Below are 22,509 nucleotides of genomic sequence, written 5' to 3' on the forward strand. Positions count from 1 at the left end.
TACATGCATTAATCCTCATCTGCCAGTCATGAATTCGATCAAAATCATTTTGAATTTAATTTGTTGCTTAAAGATTTAGCCAATCCTCCTAATTAGGTATTATGTGTAAACTGACCATTTACCCTAAGTAACTTGATCACTATCCCTTCTTCTTTCCATATACAATGGATGATCCTTTTGTTTAGTTCCAATTATTGTTACAATAAACATACAAACGGAATTCAGACCTATTGTTCTATAATCATGTCAAAAAACCTAATATGGTAAGTCTGACATACTAGTGGACAACATTTCTGTTTGGATACCCTTTTATGGATTTATTTCATGGATCAGAACTACAAATAATATTAGAATGTGTGTCATGACATATTTGGTGTTTGATAATCTTTCAATTAATTGTCTCATAAATGACTGATTCTGAAATGAAAGCCATCTCACATAAAAGACCTACAGTAGTTGCCAGAATCTCAGGATTCTTTTACTCTGCGGAATGTTCTGTAGCTGCTTGACTGCTTCCTCCTTTACTCACAACACACACACAGACAATAAAAGGGACGATACAAAACAGTTTAACTAAGCATGACCAGGGAACAGAGGAATAAAAGGCAACTGTTTACATAATTTTTTTTTTAACTCTTCAGGAGTGCATGTCAATTACAATACAAAAACTGCTTATTACAATGGAAATTTAATATACTGCTACCAGTTGTCATGTACAGGGCATGTCTACAGTACGCTGCTCTAAGCAATAAACACAATAGACAAAGAAACTGAATAATAAAAAAATAAAGTACAAACAAAACACAAAATACTGGAAGAAAGAAAAATAATAATTATACAGAACTAATGGCAACATAACTGTTTACAAGAATTGGCCAAACTAGAATACCCTGCAGTCCTTAATGTGAATAACTGAACAGTTGGCTCTGCAATAGGATAATACTCAGGCCACATATTAATGATTGTGACATGGAGTGAAATAGTTCATACAACAGAGCATGATGTAGCTTCAAATCTAAAAAAAATGTTTAATATGTAGTAATGGAAAAAAGAAATGCAATACCTCCTCCTCCACACTCTGGCCCTCCCGTCTGCGTGGAACAGGCTGAAGAGTGACTCATCCGTGAAGAGGACCTGATGCCACTGCTGACGAGTCCATCGCAGCCTCTGTCTGGCCCAAGTCAGTCGGGTGTGACGTCTAGGAGGTGTGAGCAGAGGGCCTCTGACAGGTCGCCTTGCTCTAAGGCCAGCAGCATGGAGCCTCACTGTCCTGTCACTGATGCAGGCATTGTGTCTGCCGGCAGTTTCAGCTGCAGTACGGGTGGCAGATCTGAAAAGATCTCTCAGATGGACCAGTCTGATGTGTCGGTCCTGCTCTGGTGTGGTCACTCAAGGGCGACCGGATCTTGGACAGTCATCTGTCCTGCTGGTTTGCTGAAAACTTCTCTGCGGTCAGGACACAGTGGGGTGGCTTACTCCATAGTGTCTGGCAACGCTGGCACATGACATGCCTGCCTGCAGCATGCCAATGGCCCTCTCCCTTGCTTCTGGTGACATTCGAGGCATTATGCAATGCACAGAAAACTGACTAAGTGTGGCCTTTTTAAAGGTGACCTGATCAGGCATTGTTTCACCTGGACCTCATTGGGTAAAAGTGCATCTAATAAGCTTTCGTGTGATTGGCAATTTGAAATGCCTCACTTCACAAGCCATAAGCAATAACCATAGCATTCTCATTCCAGAAAATGTTTTGTTTCTTTTTTTTTCCATCAGTACATTAAAAAAGGTAAAAATGGGAAACATAGCCTATGTAAAACAACATTCCAGAGGTCTTATGTTTTAGTGGAAAATGAGAAAATGTGGTTTCCCTGCACAGAGAACACTCACAAAAGAGAATCTCATTAATAAATTAATGGTTGTCAGGCGATATTTTGTTTGAGTGACTTTGTCTAAACACAATATTAATCTTAAGTAAAGATGCAGTGATGTGTAAATGCTTAGCCTCTGGTTGTTTATTACATTCTTTTTATGGCTCCTGACCAAAATGTTTTATATGTCAGCAGTAGAATAGCTTGATGTTAAAAGTGAGCAGGTTTTTCAGCAAATAAATTCAACTAAATAAACCGATAACTCAGAGGCATAAAATGAAAGCTTTCACTCAAGTCCTCAGGGTTATAAAATAACAATCTTTTTAACTTTTCAGATAAAATGCATCTTTTTTTTACAGAGTTCCATAGGTATACAGTAGATACATACTGTATACATGGGGGACAAAATTATTAGAATATTAACAAAAAAGACTCCTATTATGAAGTAATTAAATCCTAATTTAAAAGGATTCTAGTGATTCATATTAATTTTAATAATATGTATTAATATGTTTACACTATAAAACACATCTTTAAACTTGTTTAAAGTAAGGCCAGGGAGAACAAAGCAAAGCTCTGGAGGGCTGCAAGCACATAACTGCAAGAATGTTGATAAATGCCCTCCTGTTTATAAGGTGGGTGTAAGTTAATTACGTCTTGGTGGTACTAACGAAGTGCCATACTGTGTAGAAACAGGGATGGACTAGATTGGATGATTGAATTGCTGATTGACCGGTGTTATGAAAATGAGAAACACCAATTTTTACATTATTTCGTCCACCCCCTGTAGATATGTAATGAATTTTTGTGTTAAATTTGTTCCACCATAGATAGAGATACCTTAGTCTAACTGAATAACAATAATTTCATAATAAAAAAACGTTGAACTCTGCTCAATAAAACCAAGTTTTAGATTTTTAAATTTAACATTTTAAAAAGTAAAAAAACATTAATACAACTACACAACATACATGAAATGTATTTAATATTCTAAGAACATCCACTATGATGCTTGATTTGGGCATAAGCTTTCAATGAAAGGAAATTATGTGAATTTAACTTATACTGTTGTATACTGCTTAGTCCAACTGGTAGACTTTAAAAATATGAATTTTATTTTTTTTCCATTATTAATAACAGAAAGCTATATTTTTCTAATGTTAGATAGTATGCTCAGTTTCTTTTATTATTTTATTCTTTTAGCTTCATTTTTACTGTTATTCATTTTATTTCTGCTTTGGGGAAATTTTGCTGGATGTATTTCCTCTGTGTAATTCAGGCAAAATTACCTTTTATGGGGGGGGGGGGTTCTAGACAAATATTTGTCTAGATTTAATTTTTTAATCTCATTTGGAATTAGTTAAATAACAAGTTTACCTTCAAAAGAAATGTGCCACTTACTTCACACACCAGGCATTACTGACTACAGTATGCAAGTCTATCTGATGCTCTGATTTTTGTCTTTTAGGTGCATCCAAAGCTCTCAATACCCGTGAAGACAAAAGAGTGTGTCAATGCATAACAAAATTGATAAATAAAAGAGGTACTGTGGTAAATGTCAACCTCCTAACCACTTATTATGGCCCTGAACCAGCATATTCCCAGATTACACATACACATTTGGGTGGTCTGTCACTGTTGAACATGCAGAGCCCCTCAACTCTTCTTCATCTCCTGCAGAAAGAATCTTCAATCTTCAATAAAATCATCAGGAGGATAGGCATGTCTAACTCCTCTTAGTTCTCCATTTCTCATCCTTATAAAATGTGGAATTCCATTCCTACTTACTTACTGGGGTGGTATCTCGGACTGAAGCTGGTCCATTGCCTCGTCAACTAGCCTCCTCCAGCGCAATCTATCTTTCCTGGCATCTACATCGATTTCCTCCTTGCCGGCATCTTCTTTCACTGAGTCAAGCCATCTTGTTCTAGGTATTCCTTGTGGCCTTTTTCCACCAATATTCTCTTCTACTACCTTTTTTATTAGGTCTTGATCTCTTCTCATTACATGGCCAGACCAACGTAATCTTCTTCCTTTGACAGTAGCAACAACATCAGGGTCCTTATAAAGCTTTCTTAATTCTCTGTTTTTCCTTCTTCTCCATTCTCCATTTTCTTTCACAGGTTCAAAAATCTGTATTGGAATTCCATTCCACAGGAGGCAAATCATTCAATCCAGGCAGGTGTGTGCAATTTAGTTCCTAGCAGGAGGAGGCTGGAACCAAGCTTCAGCTTGCTCCATCAGAAGGACAAACAGGAGTTAATGTGTGAAGGGAGATGGGAGACTATGAGAATGTCTGACCACTCAGTATGTAGTAAAAATCCCCCTTTTCTTGAAAATTTAAGGGAGAACCTTTGGGTGGAAATCTGGAGGTGATAGTGATGGTATATTTTGTAAATCTTTGGTATTCAAAAACAAAAAATATTTAAGCATATTGTGTCCACAGGTGTATTAATAGGGGGAGATAGGAAAAGCTTTCCTGAGGAGATTGGAGCTACCGATTTCTGAAATTCTGAGAGTATTAGCCAAACTGTGAAGATAGATACATACTTTAGATAGAGAGCAGGCTAGGGAAGTTGATTGATTGAAATGGTGTGTAGTGTGCTCTCACGAGGCACAAGTAATGTAGGGGTTTGGGCATTTACTGGGACAATTATTAATTGTGGCAGTAAATCACAAAATGATTCTTTTAATGGCATTAGAATCCAACCATGCGGTATAACTCAAACAACGCACACACACAGGTACTAATACACAAGAATACATTTATTAATACATAAAATATGCATGTAAACCTAACAGATCTTATTGTGAGAGTTAGCAGAATACAAAAGGTATATATTCATTCAGTCACAGAGAGTTACACATATCAAGAGGACATACTATCATTCAGAGGTATATCATTCATTTAGACCGGTTCGTAAATGAACTTGGTTACAACTTCTACACTAGATACTCAAAACAAGTACATAACTCTTAGGAATTAAATTGTTATCGTCTGTTTGGGATAACAATTGAATTCTCGAGCTGTAATGCAGTGAAGCTGAATACTTATCCAATCTCTGGGGATTCAGATCTCCTGCAGACACAAGCAAAGAAACAGTTGCAGGCTTGTTGCTGTCCAATCCGCGCTCTCTGGCTCGGTGCCAGGCCATGCTGTGCGGCTTGCGACAGTGCGCTGCTGATGCTCTCTGAAGACCGGCTAGTTAGTTTTGGGTGAAACTAGCAAGAGTGTGCACAGGAGAAAAGGTGACTGTGGGTCCCAGCAGGTCAGGAAGAAGACCGGTTCGTTCCTGATGAAGCGCTAGATCTGAACAGTGATTCAGCTGTCCACAGTTCCGACCTGTTCACGAGGCTTGCTGCTGATGCTAACCTCGGGTGGATCCTTTGGTCACTCGTGGCAACCTCCGCTCTCGACTCTTAGAACAAAGGAAAGTTCTGGCACTCGGACACACTGGCCGTTACGTGGTGGTCCGGGCTGAGTCTGGGGATGTTTAGGAGGAGCGCTGCGAGAATGTCCTGTGCTTGGGAACTGTGTTCCCTTGGGAACTGTTCTGCGCTTCCCAGCTGTTCTGGTCTGCGGGCCGTCCTGCCCTGGAATTGTCCTACAGGCTCTCTGTGTTGCTTGTTTTTACCTGGAGGAACATGCAGGTCATTCATTGGCTGAAAGTTTCATGGGCATCAGAGACCCACGTGGGGTTAACCTGCCCTACCAGTTCCTGATTGGCTGATGATGAGTAACCATGCCCTCTGACCTTGGGGTTGTAAACCACTTGGATGAGGCTCTCCCTTGGAATCTTGCAGACTTTTAGGCACCAATGGATGACCATTGATCATGATAGCCAGGCTTAGCTAAGTGCATCCCCATTTGGGAGCTGTCCCTTATCAAAAGAAAACCTTAAATCAGCCTGCATGAATAGCTTCTCTGTGGCTGCACCACAGAGATGAAGAGAGAGATGGGGCCTCATTTGGGAAAGCACAGCAACACTTAATTCTGTCTTATTAACAAGCATTGCCGCTACAGGTGAAACACCCCTTGGAGAGAAATGCAGGGAGTCTTTGTGTGTGTGATAAAGATGATGAATGAGATGAAAGAGTAAGGGTATTGAAAACTGCAATAAAAGTATGTTGACCAAGTAACAGAATAGTAAGTAGTGCGCATGGATGGTGCATGGGTTGCTGACATATAGTTTCATGCAGACCCAGTAGGTTCGAGAGGCATGATGTTAGTCAAGTATGAGATCTTAGAAACAATAAGAAGTGATGGTAATTCTGGAACTAAAGAGGGAAGGGAGCTGTTGAGTGCATCAGGTTGTGGAATTTGGATATTGGGATTCAAGGAAGGTGAAAAAGTAAGTTTGGAATTAGAGAGGATGATAATTTTTCTTTATTGATGATGAGGACTGAATCTGTTATTGCAGCTAGAATACTTCCTCTCTGGCAGAGGACTCAAAGGTGGGTGGTGGCCTGGATAAGGTAAAGTTCCAGGGCAGAAGATGGTGAACGCTGTTGGATTTGACAGGACCAAGACCGATGAAACGTTGAGTCTCAAAATACCACCCAAGCATCTATAAAAGGTAAGAGGTGGCAGGGAGCAGATGCTAAATATGCACTGGATGAGGTCGGTGTCAGGAGGGAACCAGTCCACAATATGATTATCCAAAGAAATGACGGGGCTGCTTGTGCTCAGAACGTTTCTTGTATTCATAAAACATATTAGCGTGAGAGGGAGCAGTTGTTTACTCTAATGCATAAGAATCCCAAAGTAAACACTATATCTCAGCAGCACAGAGTGATTAACAGCAGATTGCTGGAGCTTTCTATTTACTCATCCCCAATTACGTGTTTACTTAAAGAGCAGATGAAGTACATTTGTACTTAGACTGTGCAGTAAATCAAAGAACATATGCAGGAAAAAGGCACTTAATTGAAGTGAAGGACAGATTTAAAATTGGCGATAGTCAGTCTTCATTGCTGAAATCACTGGAAATTCATTGGATCTTTCAAATTAAAGAAAAAAACAAATGGGATCTAAAAAATAGTGCTTCTTTGTTATCTTCTACATGTAATTATCCAGCTGCTCACACATAAGAGGATAGGCAGAGCCCAACGTGTCTATGAAAATAAAAAAGGCTAATACAAATTTTTAAAATTTTAAAAATACTTGGATTGTGGGATTTGAAAGTAACAGTAAGGCTGCCACCTTTTCTCTATGCAGTCGTTAATAAATTCTGAAGTAAATAGCTTGGAGGAGAGTTACAAGATTTATGAGATCTTTACCTTAAAAAAATTGGTGATGATGAATGGCAACTGCTGCTTGAGTCTTGAAGTTACTGCAGTGCTGAGAGTGAAGGTGGGGAGGAGCCTTCTGCTAGAGGTGGGTGGTCGGCAATGGAGTAAGTGAATGGCTCAAGAATCTGAGTTTTTTTGTTGAAAGCTCAAAGTAGAAGGGGAGACTGACAACTCTGAGACTGGAGAGGTAGAAAGAATTTTCAGTTTTGCTGGAGGCATAAAATCAATAGTTTTAGGATGTGGTGGAACTGTTGTTGAAAGAGTGAAGGCAGAACTGGTTCTGCTGAAAGGGAAGAAAAAGGCCCAAGTGATTGCTTTGTGGAAGAAGAATAATGAATTGCAAAAAAGATATTTCAGAAGCTTGTTAAGAGGCCAGTCTTTGTAGTGAAGTCATGCAAGTGTATCCTGGGAAGTGTGGTGCCCTTTGGGGCAACATAAACCACGCAAGGTTGGGTAGGAGAAGCTGCTGTGTAGAAAAAGCTGGGAAAGACATCCCAAGCACCTGACAGCTTGAAGTTTAAATAAAGACAATTAAATAATTGAGGAAGAGGAGGAGACCCTGCTTCTCTTTTTGAACCTTCACCTTGTGGTTATTCATTTGGAGACCATATTGGTTGGTTATAACTGCAACCACTTCTTAAACTGTTAAAAAAATATAGGTTTCAAGCATCAAGTTAACTACACACTCAATATTTCAAATAAATGGTGTTAAAACCAGTAATCTTTGTAACAGTCAAACTGTGTCTGTAATGACTGCTGCAAAACGCACACCCTGAAAGAAGAAGATGAATATGCTGGAGAATAACCTAAAGTCAATCAATGTGGACCAAGAGAGTGATGAACTGAAAGAACCAACATTCAAGGAGTTGTGTACTCTGGAGGCAGATGCTTTAGATACAGGGCCCCTAAATTGATGATCGACCTGTGGCAACCTGTGCAGAGAAACAGGTGGGTCAGAGGTCAGATGCCATGCCAGAAATGCTAGCTCACCCCACAGAGTAGCAGTGCTGCAGTGCAATGTGTGCAGCCTGTGGTACAAAGCTAGAGGATGGGATAATGGTGAGACTTGGTGTTGATAGACAAGTGGGTGGAACAGAGGCTGCCACGCCAATGCTAGCTCACGGCGCAGAACAGCAGCCAGTGGAAGCCTAACACAATGACCATACATACTGTAAATGCACAGGAACAAGAAACAGAGGAGGTGATAATAGGATAATTGATTACTGGCCGGTGGGGCTGTGTCAGCCCAGGCTGGTCAGTAATTGAAAAGGGAATGGAAAAAACTAAAACACAACTGGCCAGCAAAGCAAGAATTGCTGCATTTGGTCAGCAAGAAAAAAAAAAGGTGAGGGTGCGATCGACTGTGAGATGTTGGTTTTCACATGAAATAAGATGGGGGAAAAGACCAACTATGGAGGTTAATTTTAATCTATTTACGGAATGATGGAATTTATAGGCAATACAAATTTTAAGTTAATATCATATGTCATACATTCTGTTGCTACTGTTAAGACACTCTCTTGATTTTGAAGGTATATTACAAAATGAAAATAATGAAAGAAAAACAAACCTGATAGACATGGATTTTTGCCTCTTTACTACAAATTTCCAATCACACCTGCAAATGATCTGGGGTTGGGGTTCACTTAAACTCAATGGTGACTGCTAGATTGCATTTAAAAGTTAACACTCCCTGGAAAGTGACAGTGGCATCTGCTGAATGAAGCTTGAGATAGATTAGTGAGATCCCAGATGAAGATAATTGCATCTAAAATTTAATGACCTATATCTTTGATCCAGTAACATCAAAAATCATCAGCGTGCCGTGGAGCGTAAAAAGCACATAGCAGGCACAGGACATCAGTGTAGGCCATTCACCACTTCCAGATCTCCTCCAAATCTTATGAAAATTAATGTATTTGCATTCAGGAATATGGGGTTGACTCATGGTTTCTTCAGTTTTATTTTCACTAATATTTTAACCTTGAAGAAGAGTGGTGATGGACAATTATGCTTTTTTTTAATTAAGAGTTTGCAAAATGCACAAAAGAGAAAGGATTATTATAACAAATCTGCAAAACAACTGATTATTTTAAAAGAAAACATTACAAAGAAACTCATTACTTGAAAACAGTCAGTAGTTTATTGGGTTTAATTTGTATCCTTGTTCAAAGTTTTTCAACATTTATTATGCAGTATAATTGCAGCACAGGTGGAATATTGTAAGGTTTAAAATGCAATGACAAAAATCTTTCCAAGTAATCGGCAAAAAGCCAGAGCCAGCTGAACAATCTTTTTTTCTTTCAACAATCCATGCTAATTTCTCTGTGTTCATTTTGTTTTTATTACATTGACATCTTCTGGCATTTTTATTTCCTGCCTATACAATGTCTTAGGATGACACTATTAGTGCTTTCTTCGATGAGGCATGATGTACAGTACCAGTGTTGGTAATATTGGAGAAATATAAGTGTTATAAAAATAGTTTTTTTTCCACGTTGGCATTGGTAGGGTTTGGTTTCAAATATGTATATGTATCCTGTCACCAATCAGTTCTCATTATTTTGATAAATTCACCATCTTCTCATTTTAATGACACTCTTGATTGAGCTAAACAATTGAGATTAAATAGAACTGACAGCATGAAAACAATGCCAAAGTGTCACAGGATAAGCTCTACAAATTTCAAGATCTGACCAAACTCCACCATTTATATCAATTACTTATACCATTTATATGTAATCAATAATTATAAATAAGTTATTAAAATAAACAGATTTCTCCATTTTAAATGAGTTATTGGGACTCAGGCTTTTTCATTAACTGAAATGTAGAAGGATGAATTATTACTTCACATAAAAACATAATTACTATTTTTCTCTAGTTTATGGAAAGACAATATGTCAGTACACAATCAAAAAGCATTATACACAGTTATTTCAATCAAGTAGTAGACATGTCAGTCTTCAACTTCAAAATAAATGCAACTCTGAAGTAAAAGTAAGAATTGTCAGTAAAATATACACAAACACATGATAGTTTTTAAAAGGCAGAAGGAGTAGTGTTCTATTTTGAACAGTGCAGATCTTTATTGGTCTTTGCTTTAGCAGTCATTCCATTAACTGTGTACCACTATCAGACAGGGAAAAAGCCTACGTATTCAACTCTCTATGACCTTCTCAATAAACTATTTTACTATAATGTTCAGTTTGTTAAATTGGAGGATAGCACATCCTTTAGGTTAAGTCGGCTTTCAAACTGTTTCACTAGTGGTGCTTGTGTTTTAATTTGGTACAATGGATATCTAATACAAAAAATGATTAAATCAGTAAGAATAATCATGCTCATTTGATATAGTAAAAAGAAACACAAACCTGTATATTACATAGTCATGCGTAGCTCAAGTACTCAGGCTCATGAAGAGAAAGTGGGTTCTTGCTGTGTACCCACAAATCTTGTTTAATAAAATAATAAAACCTATGGTTTATTGTTCTTATTTAATAATTATAAATAATAATATTATTATTCTCAAGGCAAAAGGAGGAGAACCATTTGTTTTTTGAGATTTTGTTAGTATCCTACAAAATGCTACAATTGATTATTTTTTGCTAAATATCATGTAACTGAGATGAATCTGATATGAAAATGATATAGGAAAAACACATTTATATTTTTCATGGTCTTCAGAAAAAGAATACAGAAATACAACTCTTTGTTAATCAGTTAAACAAAGCAGAGAGCTTTAAAATTAGGTATTATATTATTTTGTCTTTTAAAAAGATCTTTTTAAATGCATAAAAGCAAGTACTCATTGGGTTTTGCCAGTCAATATTACAAGGTGCACAGTTAACACCAAGCTCAAAACAACTAAAAATATGTTCAAAACTATGCCTAAACTATGCAAAGCTGTGATATGCAAAAAAGTCAAAATCAAAGTAAGCAAAGCTCAATAGTTTACAGTACTTCAAAACTACACGTAATGCCAGAGTTCTTCTCCTCTTGAGAAGGATCTTCCATGTTGGTACTGTAGCTGTTGCTGCATGGTTTACAAAAATCTTTGAACAACTGAGATGGGACATTAGTGGAAATCACAGATAACTCGGTTTCTTCTGTCATCCGAGTTTTCTTTGCAACTGGGAGTTGACGTTTGCTCGTTAATTACACATACAGGCTACCTAAAACAGCATACTGTAAACTGTAAACTGAATGCTTAGGTCTGTCGTTGTGATACCACTATAAACACAGTCTGAGAGAATGGTGTCATTTTTCCAGTGGCTTTCGAAACACTCAGTGATCTGCAAAGACACACTCCGTGCAATCCTGTAATGAGGATTGCAGTTTTGAAGGGCCACTTAATGCATAAATGATTACCAAAACCGGATCATTGCAGGGAATACATCCAGAGAATTTCTTGTATTTCTTCTTGTGTCACTTTAGAAATCCTGTCCTACTACTTAGGCAGTTGAAGACTCATTTGCAAAATATTGTAAAATATGTGTGTACAGTAGGTGACTGTAATTAAATCCTGTTTCAAGAATATTAACTATAACAAGAAAGAAAAACAAAAAAGTTTAATTGTACAGTATATCTTTTTTTGTATTACACGTTTTCATTTAACGGTAAGGAATATTTGCACCTTAGTGCTATCTAAATGCAACTGTCATTAGGGAATGTATTGGTAAAAGTTCAAATTGACAGAAAAATACATTGAAAGGTATGATTTTAGTGGCATAATAACAAGAAATCATCTGGTAAAAGATTTCTGATTGGTAGTTTCAGATTATGAAAATCTTATTCATTGCTCTAAAACTTTAAATAACTAGTACAGATTTATGTTAGCAAATTTGTAGAGAAAATAAAATCTAAATTAAAGTGAAGGCATATTTAATTGCTCATTAATGATCCTTCTTTCATAGATTCATATCTTCTTGAAAAAAAAATATAATGCTTTGAAATAGAATAAAGGAGGTACTGATTATTATCTGATTAATCAGAAGGTAGTTCAATTTGTCTTTGAGCATTCTAATTAACTTTTCTTTCTCCCAGAATTTCTTTTGTTCTGTACTAGTTTTGTTAACAAAGAGATGCCTTATTCCTAGAAGTCAATTACAAGCTAAAGGAGACCAGAATTTTAATAATTTGAATAAATCCTGATTAAGACAAAAACTACTATTCAATATGAATATAATTGTGCTCAATAATGATTCCAACTCATCTGCATACCTTTCATCTAACACATATATTCTAAATATATAGAAATTTATTCTCCATACATGGGTAAAGATAACCAAGCAAAAAGTTGTTCCATCTACAATTTTAAAACATTAAAATTGTTTTCACAATTCACATGTGAAAACACATGTGAAGGACATGTGAAGATGTCCTTCACATCTCTAAGGAGACCTTAGACCTTACACCTCCAGTCTCATCAAGAAGGCACAACAGCAGCTATACTTCCTGAGAAGGCTGAAGAAAATACATCTGCATCCACAGATCCCTCACCAACTTCTACAGATGGACGGTGGAGAGCATACTGACCAGCTGCATCATAGTCTGGTACAGCAGCTGCACTGCATCTGACCGCAAGGACCTGCAGCGGGTGGTCAAAACTGCCGAACACATCATCGGCAGTGCCTTACCCTCCATCCAGGAAATATACAACACCAGAAGTTTGAAAAAAGCCACCAAAATGATGTCTGACCCCACTCACCCTAGTCATAACTTGTTTGTCCCCCTACCATCTGGCAGAAGGTTCCGGTCGCTCCAGTCACACACAACTATAAATAGCTTCTTCCCCAGAGCCGTTAAGCTGGTGATGCCCCCACTCCCTCCCATCATACTATGATCTCTCCTTACTTCTTCCTGTACCCACAATGACTGTACTCCTACACCACTACATACAGTATACGACAACTGAATGTAAGCCGAAGTCGTACTTTAAACTGTACTAGTTGAATTATTTTTGCACTGTTCCCCGAATTACTTTTGCACTGTTTTTGTCCTGTTGTATACTTTTCTCTGTCTGCGTATTTGCACAGTTTTTGATTACATTGTTTTGTTATTACACGGTCATTGTTATTGTGTTACTGTCTATTGTCATGTCTTCTGTTCTATTTATATACTGCACCTGAGTGACTAATGAGAGACACTTTTCACTATACTATGCACCTGTATAAATATAACAACAAATGAAGTTGAATTGAATTGAATTAGGACCATTTTATATTTTTACCTGGACCTTATGTTCTTGTTCAAAGCCTGATGTACAGTAACTACGTTTGTTTACAATGTATGATCTTTCAATACTGTACATTAAGTACCATATTTCTAAAGTTGTTTCTTAATTAACTTTTTGGGCAGTAAATACAGTAAACTGAGCATCTGATTGAAATGAGAATTGGGGAGCGGGGGGCACTGGAAAGTGAAAATGTATATTTCTTCAAGGAGTAATTCTGATGTAATTTTAATTATATGTATCCACACAATTATTTGAAACTCACTTAAACTTAGTAAGACTCACAGGACTTGGAAACCCTTTCTGCAAACACAGGGCACAAGGATGTCAGTCCAACACAGAGTACGAAGTCCTATAATTATGCACATAGGGACAAAGAGACAGAGACATCAGTTAACCAAGCAGCATGTCTTGGGCAACACTAAGAGAAAATGAATGAGGACATGTGGGGAGAACATACAAGTTCTATATGGGAGGCAAAGCCAAAATTGACCACAGTACCCAAATACTGCAAAGTAGCCACACCAACCACCATGCCACTATGCCTTCTTTTAAGGTTTGTGTACAATTTCATAAATTATGCTTTGTTCCATTTGTCCATTTGTCCTTGTTGATTTTTATTCTTAAAGGATTAATAAATGTGTAGTAGTGTAGTTTTTTCCACTTTATACAGTATATTTAAAACAGATGAAACCCGGTTTAAGTGAAAATAATTACAATTGCATGTGTGTTTTATACTTTTATAGTAATACTTCAGAACTTTAGATCAATTGCAGAGATTGCATGTATAAAACTGCAATTCCTACAATATCAGAAATTTGGAACATTTAATGTATCATAGGTTGCAACATATATCAACTCTCCACTTGTGACATATTTTATTACATTTTTTGCAAGGTAGTATGAACATGGTAGAAACAGGAATATTCAATATGCAATATTAAATATGCATCAATTACTAAAACGTTTAAAATTAGAATATTGTTATCAGACCCAAAATGCAGGAGAGTTGCTGGTGTTATTTATTTCGTACTAATTGTATGATGAAATTTTTATATTTTAGTGATGGTTTGAAAGGTGAATTTAACTTTCAAACTGCAGTACCAATTGTTTGTGCATATTGGATCGTGTTGAAAACAATTCTGAAATGTATTTCCTCTAAGTGCATGTTTACAGAGCTGCCATTCTAATTGATTAAAATAAAATTACTCACAAGAGAAATGTGATCTTCAGACCAAATCTCCAGTTTCTATTGAAAAAAATGCATCTTCAATTAATATATATATATTTATAAAATATTTTATTAAAAAGATCAACAATTTTCTCATCTGGCAAAAAATAAAAAAAACAACCCTCCAATTTTCAGTTTAGATATCAGAATGCAATGTTAGAAAAGTTCTACATTTAAAGACTTGTCTTGTGGAGTCTCCACATAGTGTTTAGTGTTTATTGTATTGGTTTAATAAAATAACAATACTCCCTTGCATTTATATAGCCATTTTAATCCCAAAGAATCTCAAAGTGAAGTACTTATTGGAGAGGACAGATACCATCCATCACTGAAGTACAGAACTAACTTTGTTGAAGCACAGCAGCTGTTATGCACCAGTAGTCCCAATAAACAGCAGATTGGGTGGGAAAAGTGAGAAATTACTTAACCAAGTGAATTAAAGGAGAAATGTAGGTACATAAAATTGCGGAAATACGAAGCATAATTCAGCCAAGATGCAAGGATTGACACCTCTACTCTTATGACCTGTATCATGAGATCTTTTATGAGCAGGTATTCAAGGACCTCAGATTAACATCTCAAGACTGGTATGTCCTACAACCCCTTTTAATATACTTCTAAAGAGATCTGGGCACAAGGTGCTTAGAGTGCTATTAAAATTAAATCTAACTGCTCTATTTTCTCACAACCAAAATACGTGCTGTCCAGATCTTTAATTTTCCCCTCACATTTGTTTGTGTGTGTGCCATGTGATGGACTGTGGCCCCATCCAAGGTGAAGTCCTACCTTGTGCCCTGTGCCCACTGAGCTATGCCCTATCACCTCTCTCCTTATCACTTCCAAGATTAAATCTCTAAGGCAAAGTGTATGCAACTGCTTAGAAACCCCAGATTAATGTAAAAGAAAAGTTAATTTCATGTTTTTGTTTCCCCTGAAATAACAAATATATACTAGGGAGCAAGTGAAGCTCTAACAATGATTTATGTCTTTTGATTGAAGTGAAATTACTGTATGTGATTTCTCTCTCAAGGTGCAATGCTTAAAGTGCAATTTTGATTTCATCCTTTTCTTGATATCTAATGAGAGTGATCAGTTATGGTAGATAAACTGTACCAAAAGCAAGAAAAACTTAAACATTTCCAAGCTAGTGAGAGGGAAATGTCAAAAAGAAACAAAGCTGTATAATGCTAAAATGGAAAACTTTTTTTTTCAAGTAGCAGAATTTCAGAGCTAATCTGGTCCATAATGCTACATACACATTGTTTTAGACTTCAGTTTTTGTCTTTAATTAGTGAACATGCTTATTTTCAATCCAGTAATAGCATACCTTTTGGAAATTATACACTTCATGTTCTCTTTACAAAGCTGTTGTATAAAATGTACTTCAATAGTGTTATATTGTATACAATCATCAAAAAATAATTTGGTAACTTGGTCCACACTCAGTGAATGGGTAATATGACCTAAAATAAGTCTTATGTTTTTATTTTATATTTACAAAGATGAAGACAACTATAGAGTGTATGTATAATATATAACAATGTAAAAAAATAAGGCATGAGAGTGAATACATCAATTTAACTACTGAAATTTAGTTAAACATTACGATTACATGGTATGACTTAAGTGGAGCTTTTGGTCTATACAAGCATGAAGAACATGAGATATACTGTATTCTCAGTTAGTTATAACAATGTGAAGGAAAGCCTGAGATTTCTCAATATATACAGTATATTTCTAAATATAGCCAACTGCCTAGCAAGTTCACACATAAAAACAAACTCTAAAATGACTTTTTGACATTTTAAGAATTTAATTGATGTTGATCAACAGAGAGATAAATTAACCACTAATAAAAATGTGATTGCCAAGCATCAGTATTCAGTCAATCACAGAAATTAAAACTTTTGTGTTTGTGTGGTGGCACATGGACAAGAATGAAATTAAACAGCGGCTTTATTAAAAAAAGTATGACACTTTGCAATTAAACATTAGTGATGAAAATAATCTTTAATCCCACAATATTGCTTCTGATTACGATTACGTATGATTATCTTTAAAACTGTCTCAAGATTTGTCAGGTTGCATCATTTTAAATAAAGCATGTAAAACAAGCAAGAAGCATAAATAAGTTATATTTAGTCATCAGCAAAATAGACCCTATTGCACATTTCCATGCCTCTGGGATATTTACAAAAGTGAAATCTAAAGCACTCTAGGCTGTACAAATGTCAAAACCACTATTTAATTAAAATGTACATTATTTTTGTTTCTTAATGCTGTATAAACAAAATATACAACAGTACAACAGAGAACTTACTTTTCCTGCCTTTGTACCTCAAGTGTCTACACATCAGACATGCTTCCAAATCCCAAGAGGTTTCAGGTTGTGACTAAACATTCTGAAGGATCACTATGGTTTCAAGTAGAAACACGATGGTTTGCTGTTGTTGTCTGTCAGTAAATATGGAAAAGTTTGAATAATTTTTAATAGGAGCTGATTGTGGAACTGCTTCTTGTTGCTTACAGTTGGTTTAAAAATGACAGAGATAAAAAAAAAGTTAAATGTAGATATATCCGCCGTCGGTTTTCAGGTTGAACTGCAGTCTCATCTTGCAGAAAGTAAACATACCAAAATGCTGACCTGTTTGTTATTATTTGAGCAATACTTCTGAATTGGCCACGGTGATCCTGATTCCTTCTAGGCTACGATATGTTGAATTAATATGGACTGTATCATCAAAAAAAGAAATGGAGGGGGTGGGGATGGGGGAATGCAGGGCCTGTCAGGTGGAGTATTTTATCTTCCCTGTTCCAGCAGCACAAGTAGCAGGAGCAGGTGCTGAAGCAACAGCAGCAGCAGCAGCACCCTGACTTCCCACATAGAGAGGGTCCAGGCAAGCGACTTTGGCAGCAAAGAAAGAATGTATACAGTGAAGAACTGCAAAGAGATTTGAAAATTCCAGCTCCTTCAAAGGAAAAGAGAAACAATGAGAAAAGCAGACAGTGATTTACATTCAGTGTGGCACAGATACAGTAGGCAGCTAATATGACTGTTACAGCTGTAGACAACTCAAGTCTGCCATAATTTTTAAAATAAAAAAAGGGCAGTTTATTATTGTCTATTGTCACTTATCAGACACATTGTGTTGGCTTGCAAAGAAAAAATGGTTTTCTGACATTTTCTCTAGTGCTTGCCAGTTTCTAAAGCGATAGACTGAAAACAAAAACTTTTAAATACACAAAACTACAAATATATACTCTCGTGTCTGGGAATGAGAAAAAGAATGTGCTCAAACTGCCCCCCACACCCTGCCCATGCAGTTCAAAAGCTGACAATTCATCCAAAATCTCCTGAACCGTTTGGCTTTCTGGGCTTGCTTCAGTTCATTTGGGAAGACTGGAAATATATAGTATCAACACACATCAATCAAAGCTGGAGGTGATAAGGGGCTGTAGTGAGTATTTTCTGCTTCTGCTGAACCCAAGATATAGCTGGCTGTAGTAAATCCATAATATTATCGTGACTTCATGATAAAGAAGAACAATTTGAAGAATAGAAAAGAGCATGTAGTATTATAAAGAATCAGGAAAATAATATAAGAAGATACTGTCATATTGGCAAATAAGAAGAGTAATATGTTTTTGGTAATTAAGTAACTAAATCAAACTAAATATGTATCCAATTGTTTCTTAAAACATGCTAGATTCTGAGTTCCAACTACCTAGCTGAGAAGCCTATTCCAGACACCAGAAACCCATAGTGTCAACTTTTGTGTGCTTTGTCCTGAATGAACTCTCTTTTAGTTTCAAATTATAACCCATGTCCTTGTTTCACAACTGAGAATTAAATACTTCTTGTGCATGTTGGAAGATATTTCAATTGACATGTTCCATACCCAAGTGAACAATATACTGTAACGTGAAAAATGTGTAGCAGCAGAAACACAATTGCTTCCTAATGTATATGAAAATATTATATTTCGTATGCAATTAAATAGACCTCGAAGCAAAAAATACATTTCCATGAGCTTTTTATTCATAGAAGATAATATGTAGAGATGCAGCCATTTAGAACGCGCGTCAACATTCGTGCCAGCAGAGTGCATGCTGAGGTATAATGCAGTCCTGTCTAGCAGACCCCTTTCAGCCTTTCACTGCTCCAAACAATTTGATAGGCAGCACATTGTAGTTGTAGCTGTAAGTTTTATTAGATATTACTGAAACAGTAGCTTCATTTAATCTGTTTTTATTAGTCAAATAATCATATTTGTTGAACATGTAACATTTTGTATGTTAGATTATATGTTATATAGCACATAAAATACACAGCATAGCTACCTTTTATAATGTAACATGTCTGTACATTTTTTTGAAAAGGTGATTACATTCCATGAATAAAACTAGACATTAGATCACTACAGTATGTACGGTACTTCGAAGTACAGGATTGTAACACTTATGTGCAGGAAGCCCACAGTACTTTTTTTAAATCTACTTAATTTGTATCTATGTAACTAAAGAGAAATTTTGGTAGCTAAAAATAAACCTAAAAATATAATTAGGTTTATGAACATTATTGATTATATTAAATTATGTGTATAAATATAATACATTTACTGTATATACTGTACAGCTGTGTGTAGTGGTAGCTGAAAATAAAACCATTTACTATCAATTTTGATAAGATACTTTATGCAGTTGTCAAGAATGCCTGTGATACCTTATTAATATGTAAAAATAAAAAATAACATGCAGCACATGGGTGGTCAAAAGAAATGTTAGAGAATGTACAAAACAGTATTCCACCTCACCCATAAACGTCTTTGCATTGAATTCTTTAAATCGGTCACTTGCTGTTGTTACTTTTGGAAATTTTTGATGTGTTAATTTTCACTGCATTTCTCATAAAAACTTGCAAGGTTCAAATTAAAAATTATATACAACATATATTTGCACAAATAAGTTATATAAGTAATTATAAAACATTGCAAGACGCAATGAAGCAGAACCCTGGTTATATGGGAAGTGTACTTTTTCCAGCAAGTAAAAGGATTTTCTTATCTAGATTTATGTTTTATGATCTATTTTTGGAAGCTAAAAAAAAATAGAAATACTGTTTTGCACAGACACAAAGGTAGTGAAAAGTAGCCTAAATCAGTACAAAATCATCTTATTTTTCATTAGGAAATTGTTTAAACTGTACCTGTTTACACATACTGTACACACAATTACATTACTAGAGCAACACACATGTATTTCTTGTGATATTTGGCGAAAAACAGTTAAATCAATATTATTGCCTTCACAGATAGGGCTTATTGCCACTGAAATTACTAGTTTTCCAATTCCTATTAATACAATAATTATTCAATATTTTATACCGGATATATATCTTTAAACTAATTTGGAATTGTCATTGTTTGTAGCTTGCACCGAATATGATCACTGTACAAAAGAACTAATAGGTTAATAAACATTTCATTTTGATTCACCATAGTACCTATTTATGATTATTATTAAATCTCACTAGACACCACATTCTCTGATGTGATCCAGAAAAGCCGACATTCTCAATACCATTCGGTGTCTTAATTAAGTGATCTTGATTTTAATGTGAATATTGTGGCTTTTTTGAGTTGTACTTTTACATGTTCACAATGATTCAAGTTATTTTTACAAGCACACTCGCCTTGACTGACAGTACACCAGTTAGCAGTAACATGGTGATTGGGAGATTTAAATTTTCACTGTATTACCTGCCTGTGTTACACAGTAGTGCAGTTCTGCATTCGACAAGGGAAAAATAAAAATGGGGTGCTGCACATCACCTCTGTACACCATTGTGCCTACCGCAGCATGCCTATGGACACCTCGCACATTCTAGATGGCTGTATATCAGAGAAAAAGCATTTTTTATCTTGTTTAGAATTGATCAAGTATGCCGTAAAAAAGAACCTTTTTGAAAGTACTTTAATCATTTACCTAGTAAATAACATAGCAATTTCTCTAACTAAAACTACATTAAATACATATATAAGGACGTATGTCTGAAAATATAATTCTCCAGAAAGGTATTGGGTTAAATAAAAGAATGATTCGTAGCCAAACCATTTCATCAGCAGAAAGGTTGTTACCTTGGCTTCAATGAGTTTAGTGTCTTGATTTTGGAACAAAAACTTTATTTTGCTCTTTCCATCATCAGATGACCCCTTCAACTGGGAAAACTTGTAGCGCCAAAGGACCGCCTGAACAGCACAAATATCAAATTAATTACTGTCAGTATACTAATAGCATTATATTCCAGAACAGTACAATTAATATTTATAGGGATATGCTTTCAAACTACCAGTATATATTCCCATCTTGTTTTCTCTAATATTTTTAACTTTATTTACATGATTTTGTCAAATATTTTAAGACAAAGATTTCAAAGCCTTGTGTAATCTTTAATCCATTTGGAAACTTATTAAACCTAGCAGTTCAGGTGGGTAGCTGCATCAGCATGCATAGGCTGCAAAGGAACAAGTAATAGGTTTATTCCATGCTGAAAAGAGAAGAAAGAAAACACAACGTTTCCGCCGTGGAGCCTTCTTCAGGTTCACACCTCATACCTGAAGAAGGCCCCACAGCCGAAACGTTGTGTTTTCTTTTTTCTCTTTTCAGCATGGAATAAACCTATTACTTGTACCTTATTAAACCTAGCTGACTGGGAACTGGGATCAAATTATTCTATTCATATGAAAACAACTGCCTAATGTTCACATTAATTAGAGAAGGTTGCATTTTATATTTTAATAAGAAATATCGATTGATATTATTATTTAAAACTTTTGTCTGCAAAAATCCCTAAAAAACATTTGCAGATGAATATACTCAAAGTCTTTCTAATACAATGTGATAATTCACTGTCTCTTGTACTGGGTTTTCCTTTACTTAATTGGGTTGGAATTAAGTGCTCATTGATGAACAAGGTATTCTACTTAAATTAGGGGGATATGACATACCTCACAAGTGATAAACTCTCCCATTTTAAGAGCTTAAATCCCCATCAGAAGCAAACAGAGGAAATTAATATTTTGAATTTAGGGCCCAAAATTTCTAAATTTTAGTGTAAGACAATTACATTTCTCAACAGAATAAACAAAGGTGCACTACAGAACTAAAATATATCATATCGTTCCTAGTGATCCTTTTTAACATGATGTTAAATCTTCTTTCAATTGTGAGGACAAAATGTGTTTTTATTCATTTGAAATTCATATAATACATTGCCTTTGCTTAATTCAGATAATGAATGTCAACACAAAAGGTCACTGTGCTGAAAAATTAATAGAAAGGATAAAAATGAATTAATTCTAATCTTTTGTCTGCTTACCCAAGAATACTTATCAATCCAGTCATTGGGATTCTGGGCCCAGACTCCTAGAGGGCTGTTAATGATCTGTTTCCTTATTAATTTACTTTAAGCATTGTTTCCCTCACTAGTTTGATTCATGTGAATATTCATAACTGCAGAAAGATTGGATTTACTTCATTAACTTACCTTTGATGCTGCATCAAAGCAAATAAATCCCATGCTGAAATCTATTGTGAGTCCCATAAGGTGACTTTCCATTATACATGCATAGGTTTTGCACTAAAAAAGAGAAATTTTTACATTTTAGAGAAATTCAGTCTTCCATAGTATATTCATGAAGATTTTCAGACAGTTTTCTAAACTGAACTGGGAAAACCAAATAAGATATTCCTTTTAAAATGTATGTTGTCTTTTAAAACAAACAAAAACATGTAACCTTTCACAGTTAAATTAATAAAATGTTGTTTCATACAGAAAATGTTCTTAAGACAAAAAATTAATTTAACATCTTCCTTTTTAAGGA

The 22,509-nt window shown here is 35.7% G+C and overlaps 1 protein-coding gene across 1 annotated transcript in view; it reads right to left on the reverse strand.

Moving 5' to 3' along the window:
- Positions 1-16,620: 16,620 nt before the first annotated feature.
- The window catches only part of sntg1 (syntrophin, gamma 1), a 75,765-nt gene continuing 69,876 nt past the window's right edge, over positions 16,621-22,509 (reverse strand). Inside the window, exons 16-18 of the mRNA XM_088918394.1 lie at positions 22,173-22,265; positions 20,764-20,874; positions 16,621-17,595 (exon numbers count right to left, since the gene is read on the reverse strand). Of these exons, the coding sequence (XP_088774520.1) occupies positions 17,413-17,595; positions 20,764-20,874; positions 22,173-22,265 (387 nt within the window). The 3' untranslated portion in view covers positions 16,621-17,412. The remainder of the gene's footprint in view (positions 17,596-20,763; positions 20,875-22,172; positions 22,266-22,509) is intronic.

Source organism: Atractosteus spatula, chromosome 6, assembly GCF_055471065.1.
Source record: "Atractosteus spatula isolate fAtrSpa1 chromosome 6, fAtrSpa1.hap1, whole genome shotgun sequence".
NCBI lineage: Eukaryota > Metazoa > Chordata > Actinopteri > Semionotiformes > Lepisosteidae > Atractosteus > Atractosteus spatula.